The sequence below is a fragment of the Leptosomus discolor genome, chromosome 6, assembly GCF_034619465.1.
Source record: "Leptosomus discolor isolate bLepDis1 chromosome 6, bLepDis1.hap2, whole genome shotgun sequence".
NCBI classification, from domain to species: domain Eukaryota; kingdom Metazoa; phylum Chordata; class Aves; order Leptosomiformes; family Leptosomidae; genus Leptosomus; species Leptosomus discolor.
The window spans coordinates 31,189,632-31,213,966 of record NC_141396.1 but is presented as its reverse complement, the minus strand read 5'-3'; the positions used below and the strand labels follow the sequence as shown (position 1 = coordinate 31,213,966).

General features: G+C 41.0%; 1 protein-coding gene across 1 annotated transcript; it reads right to left on the bottom strand.

Annotated features, from left to right (window-relative positions):
- Positions 1-656: 656 nt before the first annotated feature.
- On the bottom strand, positions 657-24,276 carry MMRN2 (multimerin 2). Its single transcript, XM_086467142.1, has 7 exons — positions 23,993-24,276; positions 9,348-9,470; positions 7,995-8,101; positions 6,484-6,549; positions 5,093-5,266; positions 2,063-3,970; positions 657-1,045 (listed from the first exon to the last, which is right to left on the bottom strand). The coding sequence occupies exons 1-7, from the start codon at positions 24,274-24,276 to the stop codon at positions 657-659; spliced, it is 3,051 nt and encodes a 1,016-aa protein (XP_086323268.1).
- Between the last annotated feature and the right edge of the window lie 59 nt (positions 24,277-24,335).

Here is a 24,335-nt window from a genome sequence, read left to right as displayed (position 1 = left end):
GTAGCAAAAAGACCAAGCCATTTCTAAAATCCTTGCTTACAAATACTAGCATAGGGTTCATCTTACTGGATTTGATCACTCTCTTCTAGTGTTCGTGTTATGCACCAACTGAAACATTGAATTGGAGTGAGTAGCAGAAGCTTCCAAGACAGTCTGTGACTGCCTGTGGTCCTCAGAGAACTAAAAGGTAATGTTATCCTGGCTTCTTGGTTTTAAACTACTGTTCACAAAATACAAGAGTTGATCTATACAACCCTTCCTAAAATCTTTTCCTTTGCAGTGATGGGAGTGTTTGCCATGGCAGGATACTCTTTTGCCAGGGGAGAGGAAAAATTATTTGTCTTTTAAGTGAACAAATTCCCATGAAACATTTTTTTCTAATTAGGCGCAGTTCTCACAGTGAAAGGATGTGGGAATGTGTGTGCTGATACATTTGGAGTCCAAACTATTATCATATCACTTGAAAGAAAATCCCGTTGCTGCTCATAAGCAACTAATCAAAAGCCAAACACTTCCAGAAAAGAAGCATGAAGACAAATCTAGGGTAGTGCTATGTTTAAACACATGCAGTAGAATTGAATACATCACAGATGAAGCAATAGTGAATTGATCCATTGCATCTATGGAAAGATACCAGTAAAATAAAACGTCACTATTCAAGTTTTAAATATTAGGAATCCACCCATTGTTGTCCCAGGTGGACTCCGTTTCACTACAGAGCCCTGCAGCAATTCAAAGCATACTTTCTCCCCCTTCTCCATTTCTGCCATAGCAAAAGTAGTCATGGTGTTCCCATTTGGTGTTTTCCTCTGACTACTTGAGAGAGTTCTTTTGTACCCACGGCTAAAGGAGAGTTGTCCTAATGCTGGTCCTGAACTAAACTCTGCTGAGATGACAAACAGGTAGACACCTTTATGCGGTGCTTTAAAGTAGCCATGTTCAGGGAAATAGCTGTTTCCATAATTGAGGAAAGTTTCATTAAACCTCAGAGTTTTTTCTTTATCCTTTCCTTCTGAGAATCCCACATGGAATGCCACCAAAGAGTCTGAAAAAGAAAGAGGAACAGGATTTTAGCAGTGAGTGCTCTTCTCTCCCCAGGATCATCAGGTTGGGAGATAAGGTGAAGAAGCCCTATCAGGCCTGCTTTCTCTACGCTCCTTTGCAGAGCTAAATGTGGGTATGTGCCTGGGATTAGATCAAATGGTTCCCTGGAAATATCTGAATTGCTACTCTTGGAAAAGTGTAAGGCTGAGACCACCCAGGAGAAAAAAAAAATAGCACTTTTTTACTGTCCTAAAACTATGTTTGCTTGAAATGCATTCTGTGGTTATTCAGTCGTACCTACAGTTTTGCAGCAGAGATGCCTAAAGGGGCTGATTTTTTCTCTATGTTCTATGTCCATAACAAGTGCTACAGTCATAAAAGCCAATGCTAAAGCTGTGGTGGTTGTAATTACCAGGTCCTTATGGGCACAAGTTTACAGTGAAAGGGAACTGGCCAGTCACAGTGAAGTATAAGGTGAAAACTTGTCTCTGAAGCTTAGCCATAGGAGTGTGTGCTCTCTGGTCAGTCCTCCCTGTTCCACTTGTGCAATTTATAGTAGTTCATTTAATGTACCTGTCTGCGTTAGGAAGGATTTGGTGCTTTGAGTATGCTCCTTCCAGACTCAAATGACAGAGGGGAAAAAAAAGTAAGACCAGGAAGCCTAGCGCTCCCCAGCAGCTTCAAAAGAGAAAACTGCTACTACATTAACATGAACATCTACAAACAGAATTTGTGTTCTAAACATCTCAAGTTGAATTAGTTCAAGACCAATTTCCCAGCAGCTTTAATAGATGTTATTGGCCTCAAGCAAAGTGCAGCAGTGTATCAACTTAGTTCTCACTCAAACTGCTTATTTTGATGGAGGAGGAGGATGTAAATGATGTCAGAATTTCTCCCTCCAGCATCCCATAAGATATCTGACAGGTCTCGCAACTAATATGCTATGTGTGGGGGACTTAGGGCAGGGCCCAGAAAGAAGCTAGACCTGCGAGTGAGCAAGTAAGAGAGAAGAACCCACCTTTTTCCAAAAGTTCTGTCTGCACTGTAATTCTTTTACTTATTGTTTGCATATTTTCTCTGTGCTTCTCAGGCTTTTTCTTGTCTCTTTGCTTATCTTGACCTTTCTGTTGCCTCCTCACTTTCCTGGTCAGCATTGACTGAATCTTTGTAACATCCAGACTTATATTAGAGGCAACTAATTCTTCATTGCTTCCAAATAGCTTTTTAAAAATCAGCAGATGTTCCTCCAGCTTCTGCTTGATGGTTGCTAAATCTGCTGAGAGAATTTCCACAGAAATGTTGAGTGGCTCAATTACATTTGCTATTGTATGATTGCAGCAGAGATTCATGTCACTTCTGGATTCATGCCTCTTGATTGCCAGGCTCAGGTGTTTAATATCGTTCTTTAGAGTCGTGATATCATTATAAGCTGAGCTATCCAAGGAGTCATCTTTGGCAGCCTCATAGTTAGGTTCCATATGTTCCACGATGTTGCGTTGACTACTAGCTTCATTTAGACTAGAGGATGTTTGCATTTCTTTGGGGTGGTTAGGAGATGTATGAGCATTGTGATTATTCTGTTGACCTCTCTCCAAAAGATGAAATCTCTTTATAAGAGATTCTAAAGTCACATTTTGTTCTTGGAGTTTATCTGAGATATGTCTGAGAGATTCTTGCAGCTGAAATACTGATGATATTAGAATTCTAGGATCTTCTTCAAACAAGACTTCCATAAATTCTTCTCCCAGCAAAGCCTCCAGTGCTGCTTCATGCCGCTTGCCATCTTCCAAAAGAGAGCTGAAAGAACTGTTGAGATAATTGATATGTCGATGAATTTCTTCATCTTTCTTCTTCAAGAAGCCTATGTCTTCTGAAAAAGCCGTAACTTGTGACTGAAGCTGTCTGTTTTCTTCTTGACGGAGATTAAGGGACTGATGGATAGAAGGAAAAGCTGAGGAGAGCTCTTCGATTTCATTTCTCAAGAGATCTCTGAAAACTGACTCTAAGTGCTTCATATCCTTTAAGTTTGATTGGGTGCCTTCAAGGGAATAAGTGATGTTCTTTAAATCTTCCTCCATTACATCAGTGTCAGAAGATAGTCTCTGGCAATTACATTCCTCCATGTACCTCAACAGATCTGAATAGTTTTCCCGAAGATTTGAGAGAGTATAGTTGAGCTCTGATACCTGCCTTTCCATTGCTGCTTTGTTTTCTGCCATAATAAGTGATTTCTCCATTAAAGTTATTGTCAGATCTTCTGGCCTATACTTTGTGATGTTTTTTTTTAACTCCTTAAACCACCTCTCTAAAACTGCAATATTCTGAAAGGCCACATCTGACTCCATGTAAAGTTCTTTAAGCTGCTTTGCATGCCCTGCCAGAATGTCATTTATTTGTCTGATAGTTAACTGGGTATTTTCATCTTTGGGACCGTGCTGTGAGGAGAGTTCTGTTAAATTTTTTTTCAAAATCTCGAATTTATTTTCAAGATTGCTTTGCTCTTGTTTTGTGTTTGCTATGCTGTTGTTCAAAGCTAAGAAATGAGACTGCTGTATCTTGTGAAACTTCTTGAGCTTTGTGTCGGTATCTGCCTTGATCATGGTGAGATTATAGTGAATACTAGCCTGCTGTGTTTGCAGTTGGTTCCCTATATCTCTTTTCACCTGATCAACTTTCACTATGTTTTCTTGAACTTTCGATTCAAACTTAGTTCCCAGCTCCTGGAATTCCTTCTTGGGCACAGTGCTCTCTTGGAATCTTTCTATGCTTTTCTTGTTGGCTTCCACATCATGGGACAGGTTTCTTACCATATTCGACAGGTTCTGTAAGCTTCTGTTGAAGCTTGCCCACGTTGGGTTAAAATGTTTCCGTAGAAAATTCTCCACATAGGGAAACAAAATCTGCTGCAAAAGCCTTTCCTGTAGATCTGTTAACACAGTTAAAAAAAAAAAAAAAAAAAAAAAAAAATTTCATTAAACTTAAGTTCTGCTTTTGGAACACATCTTAATCTGGCCAAGGTAACTCAAGTATGTATTTTTCTATAGCAACTGCCATCTTACTCCCCAAAAGCTGATCGCGTGATGAATTTTGACAATTACAAAAATAGCCTAATTTTAAATCAAGGTTACTGTGAAGCACATTGTGTCTTGCATCTGCAGACAATAACTGAGATATGTATTGACTGTCCCATTTAAGTCTCAAAAATACTGCATTTTGAGACCCCTGGACAAGCAGTTTGTAAGTGGCCATAACTGCTGATTTTCACAACAGTTCTTAGCTGGTCAGCTCTTGTTTATTTGACTGTCTCACAATGTTGTTCTTTTTCTGATACTTTCTACAATGCACCTTCTACTTCACAAAGTTACACAGCATCTTAACAGCTGAATATTCCAGACCAGGACTAAATAATTGAAAAATCTGTGAAGTGTCTGTACTAGGTGTGAATTACACTAAGGCTAGTTTTTTAATTTTTATGTTCAAACTTGAGTGCCTTGAATCTCACTGAGGACAGTAGTCAGTATCATTAGAAAATGTTTCCACAAGCCAATGGCTCACATTAGTAGGTCAAATTTGGTAGCTCTCTTTTTCCCCACTTCTGTGTATGGCAGGAATAATATTCCAGAGAAAGGTTTACTTTTTTTTTACATACACCAGTCTGATATTCTACGCATCAGAGTACACAGCACGAGTATGAAAAAAGAACAAAACCCCAATCTAAACTCTGCATCTCCATAGAAGAGAAGAAGCCATAGAAGCCGAATAGTAAGCTAACAAATTGTAAGTATAAGCAACCTCTTCATTCTGAAGGCATATTCTGAAATTCCAGAAAGGCAGATTCCTTTGTACTTTTCATCTCATTTTGCATTTCAAGTTACTGTTGAATTTGGTTCATTCCTTTGTATTGGGATAGCGCCCATTTTTTCTCTATTTAGAAGCAACCATCAGACCAAGGAATATTAGGGTATTTTTGTTTTCAAATTTTCTCTCTCGTCTGCACAGTTTTAAAGGGCCTATTGGCAGGCTGATAGTTCTGCATCAGACCTCTCACCTGAATTGCTCTGGTTCACTTCTAACACCAAGCTTGTACCGTTGCTTTCAAATATTCTCTGTAAGTCACCTAAGTTGCTGACTGCTTGATGAATATCACTTTGAAGATCATCCAGTAAAGCCTCATGATTTTGAATGACTTCCAACATTTCTCTTGAATCCAGTGTTGTTGACACTAATCACAAGATTAAAAAAAACAAAGTCATGCAACGGAGTGCCACAACCAGGTGACAGGTATTTCTAAAAGACCTCTGAGAACACCTGTGTACTTTTTGCTCTGAAAATTTTGCACTGACATTTGTTGATTTATAACACCTTATCTTGTGGTTTCTTTGCAAAGATTTTTTTTAACAGTGACGAAAACCTAATATATTTAAGTATTATCAGAAGAACTTCAGCCATGCTAGCCATGATGGCAGTAAAATGCTCTTCATTTCAAATCTCCCCATGTCATAAAAATATTCTGGAATAATAACTCCTTTCAAGCCATTGACCGAAAGGACAGCAACGTTTAACCACCCAGAATAAAAGAGAGAATGAAAGAGCAATTGAGGCGTTCCACTAAGGAATCAGAAGCATAGGGTTTAAGTGTCATAGCTGACTCTCACTGAGGGGCCCTTTAACTGGTGTTATTCTAAGTAAAGACCTGTTAATTTGAGCTGCATTTCAAAGTGTATAGTGACTGTGCCATCCTGGGGGCCTCTTACCCTCCAGGGTTACCTTGACCTTTTAGTCTAATGTTTTATAAACTTAAGTCATGTAAAGCAACTGCTTATGCATTTAGTGCTGGCAGCATAATGTAAGGGAGACTCTCTTTCAGAGCTGCAGCATTACCCCAAAGTCGATTGCTAGAAGATGCTTAATAGGACTGCAAGCCGCTTCATTTCCCAAAGGGTAAGGAAAGATCCTTCTTGGATATGTAGATTAATAGGATAGAGTGCCTGAGACACAAATCTATGGTACCTCATAGCAATAATCTCAAAGCTACTGGGTAGCTGCTCTAAAATAGCATTTTGAATAGATTTTTTTCTGGTAGACTTCTGAGCATGGTGTACTTTCCTGTGAATCTTAGCAGAGCAAGGGGTTAAACATCAATTCCATTGAAAAGTTTAATGCTCTGTACCAGCTGGCATTCTCACTAGGTATTGCTGATGACCAGCCAGCATACAATTTTGAAACTTTTGGAAGTTTTGTGTAGAGCGTTCATGTAGTGTTATAGCAAAAGCCCTTGTTTATGTCAATAAATGTAGTTGTGTAAAAGCTTTCGAAAATAATGCTTTCACTAGAGATAGTGTCCATAGCTTATGTTAAAACTGCAGCTAAAAAATACATCTTTCTTTCTGATGAGTGGCTGAGAGCTAGAAGAATAGCACAATAACTTCAAGCACATACTGTGTTTTGAGAACTCTTCTTCCCGTCCTTCAGTTTGATTTTCTGACACCAGAATAAAATTGGGATCTGCAATTGAGATGTAATACATCTGTGAAAATGTTTTAGATGCAGAAACTACTACAGTTAGCAAGGCAACACAGGGCAATTTCATGTGTAGTGTAACTGATGTGGAGATAGCCCTTCTGCATTGCAGGTTTCTTAGGGAAAGAACATCTTGTCTGGAGAGCTTATTTTGCTCATGGTAGAGCACTGGCATACAACATCACATAAATGGTAATGCTGTGCAGTAGGGTGGGATTTTTTAACTCATGCTGAGTTATTGCTCTTAAGAAATAAGTCTACTGCAAATAGATCCACTACTTTTTCAGGGGGGTGGGGTGTCCTATCGAAAGATCTGCAAATCCGTCTTCCTCTTCCACAGTTACCTGAACATTCTGGTGATACCAGTTACAGTGAGTGATACTGTACAAATGAAGACATAAAGATGGAGCAGCTGGTTTTGGTCAATGACTGTAACAAAGGAGAGACTAAACTAGAAGCATTGCATTTGGTAATACCTTTGCAACATTATAAATGAAGGTCAGGCTGGGGCGTCACCCGGAGATAAATCTACAATAGAAGCTATCAGTGAAGAAAAGGTAAACCTAGAGATGAAAACAGGCACTCCTGTTTTGTCCATGGAGTCTGTAGGTGAGTTAGACATGGATTATGTGAAAATTTTCACACAGATTTTCCCTTTTTTTGTTGTGGTTGTCTTAATTGCTAAAGGAAATTACCTTTTATCAGTTTAAATTCTCTTCCTGCTTTTGGACTATTATTTGCTAAATCCCTCCAATGCTATGAAGCACTCCAGTTTTTAAACCACACTCTCCCCTCTCTTTTACTGGCTGCATACATCATAATTCAACAGTGCAAAGAGCTACAGTAGTTTATTGTATGTAAAGGCTATTGCTAGAGCTTCCATGGAAGTAACAGCCTGAGCTCTCTTCTTGTGTTGTAGAGCTGCTCCCTGCTCTAGGAGCCAGTATCTGTGCAGCCAGGGTAAGCAGAGAGGAGGCAGCAATGCAGGCTGGAGAGTGAACGCTGCCTACCTTGTTTGAACTTGGATACGTTGTGATTTCCCTAGCCAGACGACTTCATCCTGTAAACTGACCATAGGGGCATTTCACATACTAGTGTTGCTTTCTGAGGTCACCAGTTTCTACCTGGAATTAGGCATTACACTTGTACATCTGACAGGCCCCCCCAGCAAATGAATACCTTTCTCTGTGTGTAAAGATTACAAAGGTGCCTACTAACAGAAGAGTAAGTAGCTAGTGCTATTAGCTACTAATTGCAGCTAATTACAACTACTCCTTGTTTCAAGGTATCGGTGACATGGGGCATAGCAGACCAAAGAAAATAAGGCATCAATTCCAAAAAAAGGAAAAACAAATAAGCAAACTTATTTCGTGCCACCATGACTGGCATTCAGTCATTCATTCTCACGCTTGTTCTCTAGCTTTCCTTACCGTGCTGTTCACAGTTCTTGCCAATAAATCCAGGGCAGCATTTCCACTGCAGAGACTTGAAAACCTTCTGTTTCACTTGATAGACTGGCTTCAGAGCTGTCCTGTACCTGGGGAGTAAGCACCTGGGCATTAGGTCGCAAGTTATTGCAAGCTAGCATCACTCTGGGTAAATTCACTGACACTAGCAGCAGTCTGTGCCAAGTGTGTCCTAGATGACTAATGCAGAACACGGTTAAGAAATTTGTCATAAACATATCACTGCTGCTTAATAAAACATTCAGGACAGTCCACAATTTTTTTCCCCTATGTAAGATTGCTTTTCAGGATTGCTGTCTGCAAGAGGTGTGTGCCCATTCTTACATGCAGATAGAATATAACTACTATTCAGTGAGCAGGGCTCCAGTGGTCTGCCTCACACTTTAGTGTTCTTCGATAGAGATTCTTTCCAAACATGTTGGCACGGGTCTGGCACAAGTCTGAGAAATGTCACAGATGGCAAATTTATGTAACCATCAGAAATGCAACTGTGATATTTATTGTAATAGAGCCATTTGCAATCAAATTTGGACTGAGCTTGAGCTTCTGTAATGTTCTGATGAGTTGTAGAGAAAGTTTTATTTCTAAACAAATATTCCAAAATGTCACTGGTACCAAGGAAGATACAAATTTCTTAAAATCTCCAGTAGAAATAATCATGCTTTCTTGTTGTTGTTCAGAGAAAGATAAATTAATTGTATTAACATATAACAAAAGCATTCTTGCACTCAGGTGACTACATAGTGTGAAAACATGTAGGTGAGCATTAAATATTATTTCACTTCAAAAGTGTGTTGTGAGTCAATGTCTCCCAACTTAAAAATGTATCAGTTCTAGTAGCTTAACATACGCTATTGGCTTTCACCAGTATTCTTTGGGCAGCCAGTCCTTCTCAAAGAAGAGTAAGCACTTGGGCAATTGCACATCTCTAACTCCTGCCATGTAAACAGTCTCACTGATGGCCACAGGCAGAGATTTTTTTTTTAGTTATGAATGTGTATTATGACCTGAAAATCACGGAGAAGGTATGGGTTTTGGTTTGTTTTGTTTTCTGAAAAGACGTGGTAAGATTTGAAAAATCACTTAATCACCTTGTAGTCCTGTATTTGATGGCTTGGAAAAGCAGTTGTTCTTCCAGGTTACTTAAATGCCTGATCACCTGAGGTACCTAAATCAGACCCTACATCACTTTGGTATTAAACTGAGTTGATGCTTTAATTCTTTTTTAAAATGGGTCATGAAATACTTTTGAAAATATCATTTAGATACTTCAGAGAAAATTCTGTTTTCTTCAGTGGTTTTATTTAAGATACTTACATGATCTTCTGGCAGTCTGGTGCTCCATTTAAACATGGCTGTTGGGAGTTGACAATGTACTTCTCCTTCATGCAGGCTTCTATGTACGTTACCAGCTTGGACTGCATGAAGGAACACCAGTTCCTAGTGGAAGACAGACATGGAAAAGGAATTTGAAGTAGGTTTTTTTTAAGTCTCTGCTTGTAACAGTGCCAAGGATGAGTGAAAAGTAGAAGGATCATAATCTTTTTTTTTTTCCCTCCTGTTTTTTGAGGGTTTTTTTTTCCCCAGCTGGATGATGAGGAAAGTGGAAAATGCCTGCTAGTTTCTACCTCCACTCCCAGTTAATTTGTTTTCATTTGGGATGTTTATCTGAGTTTGTTACAAAAGAGTTGATTGTCTGAACTTTGATGCATTAGTTCCATTTCCAGTCCTTTCATTTAGCAGGAGAAATTTCCAACCCATGATAACCTGCAGGTTAATGTCACTTTAAATGTCAAATTGCCTTTCTCAGCATGTTACCATTTCAGATGCCTAATGACTGACTCATCAGGTTGAGGCAGACTGCTTCTGAAAACTTAATCTGACATAAACTCAATTAATAATCAATGTCTTCCTAGGTAGTACTTCTTCAAGATAATATAGTAACTGATTGAATTTTATTTATTAGACTAGCTTTGAAATAATTTCTCCCATCACCTGCAGGCAAATAATATTGGGAAAATTAGTGTTTTCTTGGCTTTTAGTTTTATGCTTCTAGCAAGGACAAGTGAGTTTTACTAGTCTGGTAAATTTTCCAGGTCAAAATTATACAGACATCTATTAATCCTAGAGTGTAGGTGAGCCTCTTCCTTCTTGAGAGTTTAAAGTCAAGACATGGAAGTGTACAGTTGGTTGAAGTCTGATGGTTAAAAGCCAAGATCAGAAGTGACAGGAAGTGAGGAATAATAACTATAATGGGAAACAACAAAAAAAATTATTAGCATCTGATTAATTAATAATTGCAATTATTGTTCATAAACTATGCATGTATTCAATACCTTATTTCAGATAGTGCATTTACAGAAGTTTGCCAGTTAAACACCAAGGGATCCGATCATTCTCTATGGATAGTGATGAGTAGAAAAGGGATGTGACAGCTTTGTTTGGACAAAGAACCTATAGGGGGACAAGGGGTCCCTGCTCTCTTGCTGTTTAACTCTGGCTACAAAACCTTCAGAAGAAGAGTCACTGAACCAGCAATTGCATTTTACAGATGACCTGTCTTAAAGACAGTCTGGGGCTGTCTGTTTCACACAAGTTTGGCTACGTGTCCCTGTCTATTGTAGGAGAGCACCCTCAAGGGTTATTTCTAAAACTGTGTGCACACAGGGCCTTTAGGAAGTTGTGAAATACCACTTAACAACATACTGATGTTAAAATGTGCTAATCCGCTTCCTTAGGAAAAAGGTGGGGTTGAGCAGTGGGGAGAGAGAAATGAGAAAATATATACCTCCCTCAGTGTTACAGCTAATTTAGCTTTCCAGAGTGTCTCTATAGAGATGGATCCAAACAGGCTGCTGGGTTAACACAGATAACCTGACTGGGTCCTGCCCTGGGAAGTGGAAGCAGGGATTTAATTTAGTTCCCCTCTTCAAATGAAGATGCATTTTTTGAGGGATGAGGGGCTTACAGGAGCACTCCGACTCTGGCAGCTCAGCCTCTGTGGTTTAGGCTCTAAAGCAGTGACCTTCCACAGCCCATGCCACCTGGGCATCAGGCAGGCTGCAAAGGGCTCAGTCTTCTTCAGTGACCCATGAAATCCAGCTCTTCCCTTTGCAGCAGAATCTGTGGCTCCTCCAAACATCCCTTGATGCTCGCTGGGTTGGGGCTGTTAATTATTCTGAACCAAAACACCAGACTCCACAGTTTAAGTTACAGTCTCATTTTCCAGACGGGAAGATTAGCATGAAATCTAAAAAGGGCTTTGGGCCTTCGTCGCTCCCTCATGGTAAAGCACATGCAGAGGAAACAGCTCTGTAATTGTCATGAAATTAGCTGTCCTGGTTGAAGACCACTTGAATCTTAAAAACTGAGGTACTCCGTTATGTTAGATGTCCCTGCACCAGATACATTAGTGACGGCAAGAACTGGTCATTATGTTTTGGATGGTTTTTTTAACATTGTTCTTCCTGATACTGACACTGGAATTCAGTACTTAAAAGTTTGTCACTGGAAAATTTGAATGCCCAAGAGTAAATCTGATGAGTGAGCAGGTGCTATTTTTCACATGATGTCCTAGGTTACAGTGTAAGATGTGCCCCAAAAAAGTATTCTTTTACCATCTTCAGGAGCTGTTGAGACCAGGTGGGGCGGTGCTCCCTGCCTCCCCCCTCTGGACTATCTTCTGTTAATGGGCACAACAATGCCTTGTCGCATGACCCATAGATAACTCGCTCCTGGACTATCTCCTGTTAATGGCCCATCAAGGAACTGCTTCACGACTCGCCATCCATTGTGAGATACTCCGCCCGGGGGAAAGGAGCCAAGCATTCCATGCTACATAAAAACTGAGATCTCGAACACCCTAGCAGCCTTCTTCCACTGGATTCCCAGAGGAGTTTTTCCCCTCCACTGGAGTTCCAGAGGACAAGAGCTACCTACCTACCACTGGACCTTCGGAGGAAGACCAGACCCTTTTACAAGATCGCTGCTTCAACAGAACTACATCCATCACTTCAGGAGGACTGCAGCCAGCATCTTATTGGACTGCTACTGCCACCCTAACAGGGTGTCAGGTTGTATTTCTGACTCTGTCGGTGTAAACCAGTGGGTTGTTTTTTTTTTCCTGCCTTGTGTTTTTTATATATATATATATATATATATATATATATATATATAAGTAAAGAATTGTTATTCCTATTCCCCATATCTTTGCCTGAAGGCCCGTTAACTTCAAAATTATAATAATTTGGAGGGAAGGGTGTTGCATTTTCCATTTCAAGGGAGGCTCCTGCCTTCCTCCACAGACACCTGTCTTTCAAACCAAGACACACGATCTGGGGTTTTCCCCCCTCTGTCTGGAACCTCTAGGGCTCTGCTGTTCTACCTATCGTAGAACAGTGTCCAATATCTTTGCAGCCGTTACTATGAGCCTTAGAGCTTTCTGGTGTCAATACATGCAGCATATCTGCTTAAATGAAGCCCAGAGAAAAATTAGAAATCATGTTATATGCCATTATGCATACTATTCAATTCCTTTCCTGTAAGCAACCACACTAGTTTCTCAGAATGAAAGTAATGTCAGACCTTATGCAGTACTGATCATGCCAGCTGGGCTATTTGGAGACATCAGGAGGTTCTTGTCCTCCATGAGTTTGTCAGAACATGTGTTATAATGGAGAAGGGCAGTGGGAGTGAGGAGAGCTGTCTGATAAAGAACAGCTGAACTTTAAGCAGTATATTTTTACATGGGAACACAGGAACCAAATCTCTGATAATCAGCATATATGGAAAAAGTTTGCCCCTCTGAGACAGTTGCAGAAACAATGGGGAACTGAGTCCCACACAAAAGCAGAAGCTGCGGCTGCAGCAGCTGGGTGGCTAGTAGAAGGGGAGGAAGCTGCAAGGAAGCTGGAAACATCAGGAGGAAAGGGCAGACAGTCTATGCGAGCTGGGAACAGTTCACCAGGCTTGCTGGGACATAGCCTTTTTTGCTCCCCTATTTCTTAAGGAAAATATTATTGTGATTTCAGCAACCACTCATGCAGGCAAAACTCTTCCTCTCTTAGAAGCAGGGGCAGGAATCTGGCAAAGCCTGCGGCACTGGGAAAGCTGAACAGGAAAGCCAGCTGCTGCAGCCTTTGTTGTGATTTCAAGCCAAAACAGCTGTTTTGATGAGCTGTAGTTTTAAGGCCTTTGCAAGTGACTGGGGAAATTTTTGTGCCTATTATCAATGGGAGTCTTGTTTCCTATGGGACTGAACCAGAAGACAAATCCTCAAGTTTTTATTAAAACATTACTCAAGAGTCAAATGCTCTACTTGTGTCACCGGGCGATTCAGTTAAAGCCAGCAGACCAACACATGTTCTGGCTGATGTCTGCCTCCGAGGTGTAAGTCCACCAGGCTTTCTAAGGCTGCATCACTTTTCAGTGTTTGGTGTAAGATGAATAACTCTGAAACAGAGACCTGATTTGTGCTTGTATTTAGGCTGTCCTCTCTCATGTGCCTGGCAAGCCATAGCTGGGAGTGGCTTTTCCCCTCTCAAATCCTCTCTGCTTTTTTTGGGGAGGAAACAAAGTGACTGGGTGCTGCTGCTGGAGCTCACTGGCATTGATGTTAGGTGTAGTATCTTCAGTCTGCCGCAGGATACCTGCCAGATCCAGGCAGGAGTCTGCATTCAGTATGGAAACCTTTTAAAATAGGATTCTTTGGCTTTAGTGTTTTGTTCTTTCCCAACAAAAACAATCCACACCCCATGAATCATCATCTGAGCTGATTTGTTTTTCCCATACAGCTCCCAAACAAGTCCTTTGAGTCATATAAGCCATACAAATCTAAACCAAATGTTTACATGCATCAACATGTGTGTGAGCAAGAATGGGGCATTGTGTGACTGTGAGTACTCTTGCTGTATTGCACATGTAAATGTGCACACACATTTAATAGAAAATACGAAGATTCCCTTTCAAAACCTGTTAATGTGTTGGAGGTATCTGGTGGGCTTCCCACTTGTAGAAAGGGATTGTATCAGAAATTGAATCAATGGTTGATCCCAACTTGATGTGTACTTTGGACAGTTATTAGCATTATGTAGAATGAATAGCATGAAAAAAAGGGAATTTGATAAACTTTCCATACAAACTACTTTTATGGCGGTCACATATTTTTATGACCATTTTTCTTTTGTATCTGCCCACTAGTTCTCTCCCACTTGATAGAATCATTGAATGGTTTGGGCTGGAAGGAACCTTAAAGTTCCAACCCCCTGCCATGGGCAGGGACAACTCCCACTAGACCAGGTTGCTCAAAGCCCCATCCAACCTGGCCTTGAACACTGCCAGGGAGGTCACAGTCACAGCTTCTCTGGGCAACCTGTGCCAGTGCCTCACCATCCTCACAGGGAAGAATTTCTTCCTAATATCTAATCTCAATCTCCCCTCTTTGAGTTTGAATCCCTTACCCCTCATCCTATCACTACACTCCCTGATCAAGAGTCCCTCCCACCTTTCCTGTAGGCCCTCTTTAGGTACTGGAAGGCCACTAGAAGGTCTCCCCAGAGCCTTCTCTTCTCCAGGCTGAACAACCCCAACCCTCTCAGCCTGTCCTCATAGGGGAGGTACTCCAGCCCCATAAGCAAAATTCATGGCCCTTCTCTGGACCTGCTCAAGCAGGTCCATGTCTTTCTTACACTCGGGACCCCAGAGCTGGACTCAGCACCGCAGGTGGGGTCTCACCAGAGCAGACAGACAGAATCCCCTCCTTCGACCTGCTGGCCACACTGCTCTTGATGCAGCCCAGGATGCGATTGGCTTTCTGGGCTGTGAGCGCACATTGCCGGCTCATGTTCAGTTTTTCATCCACTAGAACCCCCAAGTCCTTCTCCCCAGGGCTGCTCTCAATCCACTCGTGGCCCAGCCTGTGTATGTGCTTGGGATTGCCCCGACTCAGGTGCAGGACCTTTCACTTGGCCGTGTTGAACTTCCTAAGGTTTGCACAGGCCCACCTCTCCAGCCTGTCCAGGTCCCCCTGGATGGCCTCCCTTCCCTCCAGTGTGTCGACCACACCACACAGCTTGGTGCCATTGGCAAACTTGCTGAGGGTGCACCCGATCCCTCTGTCCGTGTCACTGACAAAGATGTCAAACAGCACCGGTCCCAATACCGCGCCTGAGGAATGCCACTCGTTACTGGTCTCCACTTGGACGTTGAGCCACTGACCGTGATTCTTTGAGTGTGACCATCCAGCCAATTCCTTATCCACTGAGTGGTCCATCCATCAAATCCGTGTCTCTCCAGTTTAGAGACAAGGATGTTGTGCGGGACAGTGTCAAATGCTTTGCACACGTCCAGGTATATGACGTCGGGTGCTCTTCCCTTATCCACCAACGCTGTAACCCTGTCACAGAAGGCCACCAAATTTGTCAGGCGCAGCTTGCCCTTAGTGAAGTCATGTTGCCTGTCACCGGTTACCTCTGTATTTTCTCTGTGTGTAGTTTCCAGGAGGATTTGCTCCATGATCTTGCTGGGTACAAAGGTCTTTGCATTGGTCTTAAAAGCTTATTTGTGGAACTGAAAGGCTATGTAATACAATGTTTTGCTTTAATCACAGAACCTTTCAGTGGTTTCGAGTTCCACGAAGCTTATCAAAATGTATTTTTTCATCAAATAAGTAAATAAGACCCATCTTTCCCATCTGTGATAAGCTGCAATATAGATACATGTGCCCAAAGATTAAACTTTTATTGCAGTATTTTTTGCACATCTTGTCAAATGCTTCCTTTAAGGAAACTGCTCTCTGTAACTAAAAATACTCCTTAACTATATTAACCTTGAGGGAAAATACGTCATTCTTTAATGTTAAGTGGAACAACGTGAAGACTGAGAAAGGCTTGATCTAAAGTTCAGTGAGGGGAGCAGGAGTTCTTTTGCTGGCACCAGTGGGCTCTGAATCAGGCTATGAAGTTTCAAAGAGCTGCTCTTTCACAAATAGCACTTTCTTTATTCAGCTGGTTTCTGGAACACAGCAGCTTTGTGTTCTGCTTCTGCATTTTTCCCCTCTTTGTAGTTATGTCTTCATTCACTGAATATATAACCAACTTAACACCCTCTGCTTTTGTTCTCTTTAGTACAGTTTCCTTTTGATTCAAGCTTCTGCTGCCAAGTAGAGAGAGGAGTAGAAAGAAGTTGCTCATGTGAGGAGAGCAGAAGAGCTTTCTTTTCAGTCTGGTGAATGGTAAAAGTTTATCACAATACTGCAACACTTGAGGGAACCCTAGCAAATTCAGAGCTACATGTTTCATTTGTTCAGTTGCTTTTCCTGTTTTACATTCCAAGCAAATTACTTTTTTCCTGATTTAAAAAAAAAAAAAAAGGATTATCTGAATACTTTTCTTTGCTAGACTTGGTGGGTTTTTTCCTAGGCTTTATTCTAATCTCCTTGTTGAATAGAGTCTTCACATGCATCTATCCACTTTTGCCTTATTTTGAGGCAAGTATATTCTTCTGTCTGAGGTTAAATACATCTGATGACAAAGCATTCTGTCTTTAAATAAGATTCAGCAAATCTGTGTTAGCTCAAGCTCCTTTTATTTGAACTTTTAAGATCTTTAAACTAAAAATTGATCTTAAAATTAATTTTTTCTTATGTTGGGTAATACTTCTGCTTTTACAGAAACATAGCAACATGCAGGCAGTTCTATTTCTGATTCTAGGATTTGGCCGGGCCACCTTATGTGTTAGAAAACAGAATAAAACCCACAGAACCAGGAGATAAAGTGAGATGACTGGTCTGCAGTAATTATCACTCCGCTCAGATAAATATGGGGTAGTCTCTTTTTTCAGACACATTCTGAAAAAGCAGACAGACAATTGCAGCATGATAGTGAGTGTGAATAATGCCCCCCAGCTCAGCTAGGTACTTACATACTTTATATTTCTTGGTTACATGCTCTTCTGATTGGCACTGCAATGCATGATTTTAGCCACTTCCTAGGTCAGTGGAATTTTTGCCTGAACAAAAGCTTCAGGACTTCAGGATATTGTTTTTCCATGAGTTTTGTTATTCCTTTGGCTGTACTAGTACAACTGAGTTGTCCTTCACATCAGGTTCCTCGGGTTTTTATGCTCAGGGAAGCCAGTTTCTGTAATTACTTTCAAAACTCCTGTCCAGCCATTCCTGTCTCTACCACTGACAGAGCGCAAAACTTCTCAGGTCCGTAACACTTTCCTTTTCTATACAGAGCAAAAGGCACCAGATAAGCAATTATTGCTGCTTAAATGTGCTACGAGGTGACCAGAGAGGACTATGTTGTTCTGATTTAAACAAGCAGTTTTCCATAGACTTGTACAGAATGACTCCTGTTTTATACCAGTTGAAGCAGAAAAAAGAACGAGGCTTTAGCTGTGGAATAGTCTGTTCAGTTTTTCCCTTAGTGCAAAATGTTCACTTACAAGAAAAAGCAGCCTCAATAAAACAGAGGTAAAATACCACATTTAAACTAATCTAAACTAGGACCGTGCATGTCAGTTTTAAGACAGAAGTATCTTTTTATTTGTTATGGAATGGTGTTTGGCTGTTGAAAAAGGTGCTTGCTTTCTGAGGGAACACGGTGCGCCTCTGGGTTTTTAATTAGCAGACAGCAAGTGGTCACTGGTTGTCATCAGTGAATTCTCCAGCTCTTCCCGAGCAGACAGCAGCAACTCTCTTATTTCTCTGTCTTTCCCTTAGGATGAGTAGAGCTCCCTCTCAGGCAAGGTCTGGGATCTTCCTGGGACTCATCCCACGAACCACCCTGCTTTTCACTGGGGTTTAAGCAGAACGATTGATTTGCAATTCACCTTAACAAGCCAGGCTGAAAAGAGTGGCAGTGGTAGTTTCAAACATGTGGATTTCCATACAGTGCTGGAAGTCTTCCAGAGCCCTGAGTCACGCTGATTGAATGCCACTTTTATTCCAACAGTAGTGCCAGTTAGTCTGTTATTGGCTGGGACTTGTCCTGCAGAATGTCCTGAAAACTTAGTGCAGTGAAGGCTTTCTGAGTAAATCCAGTCCTGAACCTGGAGCCTCACTGGGAGCAGGAGCTCAAGAGAAAGCAAGCTTGGCTGGGAGCTGGTTTTGAGCCAAATCCAGCTGTTGTACAAGTTACTTCAGAGAAATAAATGCAAGAGGATTTTCCTCTTCACAAAGCATCTACAGCCATTACCTCGTTTATATTATCCTCCCCACAACAGAAGCTCTACAGCCTGTAGAGCAGCTTACACTTGGATTTAATGTTTTGATTTCTGCAGACTTAAGTTCACCCCTAGTATAGCACGCTCTCTCCTTTGTCAGACCTGGTCTTGAAGCAGGAATTGCAGCCAGTGGCCACCGACAAGCTCAGCTGTGCTGATGCCAGTGAGTCAAAAATATCCGGGAAGACAAGCTTCCCAGACGGCATGCACTGAGGGTGCAGACAGCGTACACCAAGGTGTGCCCCCGTCATGTTTTGAGCATGAGTGTAATTTTGTTCAGGGTTGGCCACTGATCACTCATTCAAGGGGTATTTATTGACCTGCACAAGTAGGAAGGCATCAGATCCACATGGTAATAGTGCTAATGATGGTTCTGTGGCTCTGCTAAAACAAGAAATTCCTTGCTATCTGCTGAAAGAATGCATTGCTGCAGCTTGCACTAATAAGCTGTGAAATAAAACAATCCTTTGGGCACAGAGGGTTCGGTAAGTCCTGTATTGCATGCCATGAAGCTGCATCAAATATGCTAATGGGGAGCCATTCCACCTGCAGCTGTGCAGCTTGACAAGAGCCAAATATCAGAGAATTTCCTGAAGTCCTGAAAAGGAGCTAAGTTCCTAACTTTAATAGGAAACCTTTGCTTCTGTTAATGAACTTGGCACTGCGAAAGCTATTGTTGAGCACTCAGTGGCCATTCCAATAGTTTGCAGGATGTCAGGGGCTGAAGGTCACATTTAGGTGAGTTTTATCCAAACCTGTATTATTTTAAGCATATGTTCTATGCCCCTTTGTTGGGAAATTTCAGTATCCCATAAGCTTCCTAAGAAAGGCCCTGACCAGTTTTGAAGAAATAGATGAGTCAGTGCAAAAGTGGTCTTAATTAAATCAGTGGATGTTTTCCTGTAAAAGCAGGCAAAAAAATAAGCTATTAAGATTGATTAAGCATTGTTCTGACTTTCCTTATAGTAAGACAGATTTGGGTTTTCTCTGCTTGTCTACACTTCAGAGGATAGTTGTACTGTATTTTGACACCCTGGGTAATCACAAAAAGAGGCCTGCTTCTTTATGGCTGTCTCCATGCTGAATTAGAGGAAGAGGTGCCTGTTTCAGTGAGATAACAACACACCTGGTTGACATCAGGAATCCTTCCTCTAATCAAGGATGACTTCACAGAATTGTGTGTCCAAACCTCGAAATATGTTAACGCAATTAAGGATTTACTTATGCTGAAGATTTCTGCCTTTCCTATTTATAGTTCAGGTTGTGGGGTTTGGGGATTTTTTGGGTTTGTTTTGGTTTTTGGTTTGGGTTTTTTTTTTTTCATTTTTTTGCAGACAAGGTAATCATAAGAAGAATCCCAATAGAAGAAAAGCTGAGTGTGTGTTTGTGGATTAAAGAGAAAGAAGGAAAACTAAACCACCTACCCGACTGGAGGGCAAATCCAAAACAGGGGCCGCTTGGCAATGATTACAGTTTCGGAAAGACAGAGAAGTTCTGTGAGACTTTGTGACAGATGAGGAAACGAGCTTTAGTTGCTCTGCCCCTTCCCATTTCATCACCACAGTCTATTTCTCCCTTAGTGGGTGAGCCATCTGTTTGGGGACCAACTCTGTCAGTGTGGTTACTGAGTGGGGGAAAGTTAAAAATAACCTTTGCCTTTTCCTAAGATTATTTTTAACCTGGAATGCTTAAGTGATCTGTTTTACAGTGTTACTTGACAGACAGGTCAGGCCAACTGAGGGTACAGGCTTTGGGCTTTGCTGTCAGAACTAGCATGTGATGGGATTGCACCTTTTAGATGCTTCATTTTTATTTTTTTTTTAATGAAGTATGAACACTACATGCATGAAATCTGAGTTGTCAGCCTGACTGTTCTTGTTGTTGCAGGCACATGGGTTAGATTAAAGCCAACTGACTGCAATTCCGCTCAGTGCTGAGGAAAGATAGGAGCCTTGTGGGCTATAGTGCTCCACTGATGGTGCTTCAGTGCATTGCTTGATTTGAGGAATAATCTGTTTGTAGGGAGAGAAAACAAGCCCTTCTGAGTGTAATTACAGTAGAGGGCTTTTCATGGATCACTGATCAACAGAGGTAAGTTCATGGCAAGGGTATAGAGAAGATGGTGAGTTCTGCCCAGGGCCATGAAGCCTTTCCTTTCAAAGGCTGGGTCACCATGCTCCCAGCTCCATACAGCGGCATGGAGAAAGACATTTGTGTCCAGTTCTGTCTGCCCAGGGCTGAACTGCACAGCCTAAGGGAGGGCAGGCAGCTGTATACTTACGTGGCCTTCTCTTTCAGCTCCCCTGAGGTTAGCTCAGCACCAAGCCTTGCTCAGGCATGTGTCATTACCAAGTATTTGATGGAAGCGGCTCTAAAGAAAGAAAAATCTCCAAGGTGGCTTGCTAGTTTAGGACAAGTTTCCACAAGCTATCAGGTGTGTCATCCACATAGCAATTGTCAGGAAAACAATAGTGGTGTATTATCTCATTGACCTATTTGTTACCCCTTTCACTATGACTTGATCAGACAGCAGTTGAATTGGTAACACCTAGTGGTGAGTATTAGAGTAGGTGATGAGCTAATGCAAAGTTAATGCAAGTTCTTATTTGATATTTACTGGGTCACTTTAGAACTTTCACATATCTGGTCATGTCCTAGGCAGATTTTCAAGCTTCACTTTAGCTGCCTGTATCCACAAAGAGGAAAGCCACCATCTGTTTTATATGGGAAATGAAGAGTGAAAAACGTATTTATTGTCTGAGTGTTATGCATTGATTATTTATGAAATCCAGAACCTGTTTTTACTGTTCTTACTCTTCATCTTCCATTGCTGAAACAAATACTAATATAGTCCAGCAATTTCACAGTACAGATCTCTTCATGTACTTGTGCTTTAGTTTCCCTTTTAAATTCTGCTGAAGTTTGGGTACACATGGATCCATTTACCTCAGCCATAGAATAAAATATCTAAAGTCAAACTGATCAGCTCATATGACGCACAGCTGCAGGGTAGAAAAGAAAAAAAAAAGGTGATTTCCTTTGGAAATTGCCTCTTCTGTTAGTTTTGATTTTGTAAGTTAACATGTACAAACACTTGTCCACTTTGAACGTGCAGAGCTTCTCCTGCTCACTCAGACACAAGCAACAGCTGAGATACTAAACTGTTACCTAGTTCTTCCTCTAAAGAATAGTTGAAATGAGGATTATTAGCCACACATTTCTCTTTTTAAAAAAGTCACCTAAAGGCCTGTGACTTCTTACTGATTTTCTTATTTTAAAAATCTTATTAGAATAATCTTATTATTCACTAGTACAGTAACATATCCAAGCATTTGACTGGGATCTAATGAGTCTTTTCCCCTTACATTTTGAAACAGAAACCAGAGGATTCTGTCTGACTAATTACCTTGGACTTATTAGTCATGATGGTCTCAAATAGCTGTAATAAAACAAATAATATTTTTTAAAAAAATCTAAGAATATTTTGTAGCAACCACTATTCCTAATACATAAGGAAAATAGCAAGAGGTTGGGAAAAAACACATCATTTTCATTAGAAATTGATGAGAGTCAAAGCTACCATAGATTTCGTTTGTTTGTTTCCTAGTTCTGAAAATAAAGTATTTTCATATTTCAAAAGCAAACTAGAAGTGGAACATAGTTTTGGTAGAAAATTATTCTCTGCGACCCCAGGCTTTTTTATGGCATGTCTTTTTCTCCCTATATCTCTTAATTCCTGATTAGTTCCGGATGCTTTTTTCTTGCTCTCCCCTTTAGAAATACAAGTCCAGTTCCTCGATGTTTTTTTCCAGGGCATGTGTCACATTTGTAGGGAGGAAATACTAGATTCATGACAACTTCTTGTCTATGCATAGCGAGGTGCTCCAGCCATGAGCACTGACATGCACTTGAGGACTTCAGGCTCTGAAGGTATACATTGCTTCAACCATTTGCAATGACTTTTAGAATTTGGAGTGCAGTAACAAAGGGAGCTGTGCTGTCACTTCTTATTTGCAGTCTCTCCACTCACTTTTGGACATAATTCCTCTCAAAGTCTCGAATTTCTTTTGTAAGACATACACCAGTTTCCTGGGCTTTTGTCGCTATAATTGTGATAGCTCTAGCAAAAGAACAAATCCCTTAAAGCTACTGCCAGGCTGGATTTTGATTGCCTGTAGTCATCAACATAGCTTTAGAATTGTGAAGAACGTTATGATTTGACTCATTATGCAACTATCTCCATAAAAGGAGGAAGTATTTATCTTCTTGGGAAGAAATTAGGATGACTAATAGCTGGTGCTGAACTGAATTACACTAGCTGGTGCTGAACAAAGTTACATAGCAAAGGAAGAAATCCCTCTTGCTGACCTATACATGCACCTTTTTACACCAATGAATTTTCATAGTACTTGTAGTTTCCAGAATGCTTTCGGCATTTCAACCAGCAGTCAAATGATTAGCACATTACAGTATAACATGGAACTTCAGAGTACCCGTTAAGCTTTATTTTCCTTCCTCTGACTGTCTGAAATGCATTAACCAGGGGCTGGTGAATTAACAGCGCATGTCGTTATTGAGCACTACCCATCAGGAAGCTGGAAGTCAACACTTACAGGCTATAGAAGATGCTTTAAGGTTAATGTTGGGAGGTATAGATTTGTGCAAAGATGTAGTATGAAGGGTAACAGGCTTTCAATGCACTCACCATGCTACATGGAGACGGGAGGCCTCAATTTTACACATAGATAAGATTAGAAACAAGATTGCATACTTTAGTTTGCATGAAAGGGAAGCGTGAAGTGAGCACAGGTTTTATAATCTCTTTCCATCTCCCCTTTTTTCTTTTCCTCAAGAGCATTTAAAGGGAAAAGTACCAGGGCATCCTAAAGCAGTGAGCTGTGAACAGCACTCACTGTGCTGCTGTTTCAGCTCTCCCAAACAAGACTCTGCAGTACCCATCCATCAGGGCTATAAAAGATTCATTCACTGTCCTGCTTGGTTTTCATCTATTTTCAACATTTAGAGACCTACTTACATGCCCTGTAAAACTTACAAAAATCATAGTGTTTGGAAATCTTTCTAGTGAAGTACATGCCTTTTCCACTCAGGATGGCTATAGATTACTGTGAAAAGCATTTCACTGTCACGAAAACCTTTGGGGGGGTTGAATTTGTAGTCATTTTCATATTTATTTATTATTCCTTACTTTATATTTGTTTATTCCTCACTATTTTTTGTTTTACTAACATCCTGCCATTCTCTTTCCCTCTCCATTTCCAAGGCCCAACTCTGCCCAGGCACATTCTGATGATGGGCAAATGTTGCCAGGATCAGCAAAAATAATCAGCATTGTTTTGTGATGAGAAGAAGTCAGTAAATCAATTTCCTCTAGTTCTGCTTTGCCAGAAATAGCATTTTGTTTTACAGTGCTACAGCAGAACTGTAAGGCTTCACATCTGCCAGGTGTGTCCAGACCCTTAACCCCATTCTGCTATCTAGGTCTAGGTAGAGAGCTGATCCCATCTGTGCTTTCATCCTCCACAAGCAATTCAGCTTTCTGTTTCTGTAGTTAGAACATTTAAACCCCTCCTGTTTGGCTATAGATTGATCCCTAAAATCTAATATATTTTAATGAGAAACTTCTATTGAAAATGGTCCTTTATCAACAAGATATAAAGGTATCAGACAGGATTGTACTATCATTACATGTAAGACAGACACATTGGGGTACTTACCCATTTCGGGACTGTGGGCTCGCAGCTTCAAAATCCTCTCTCTCTTCCTCATGTAAGGAGATCACACTGGAAGGGTAATCCTGAGTATCCTCCCTGAGCCCTTCTGCCTCCCAATAACTTTCTTCCTGGTGTGACAGAGGAGTCCTCTGGAGGTATGAAGAGGTGTCATAAATCTGTCGCTTTGAGCTGTGCACTGAACCACCGTGATATCCATGATGGTCTGAATGTTTGACCAGCTTTGCCAGTCCTACTGTATTACAGATAAGCAAAAACTTCACTAGCATTGTGGGATTTTTCCCACCCAGTTACACCTGTCTCTTGTTCTCTTCTCTGAAGCTCAGCC

Coding starts and splice junctions, on each gene's coding strand:
- MMRN2 (XM_086467142.1), bottom strand. CDS start 24,276: ATGCTAGTGAAGTTTTTGCTTATCTGTAATACAGTAGGACTGGCAAAG. Junction 9,471..23,992: donor AGCCCACAGTCCCGAAATGG/GTAAGTACCCCA, acceptor GTCTTCCACTAG/GAACTGGTGTTCCTTCATGC. Junction 8,102..9,347: donor CCAGACTGCCAGAAGATCAT/GTAAGTATCTTA, acceptor CTTACTCCCCAG/GTACAGGACAGCTCTGAAGC.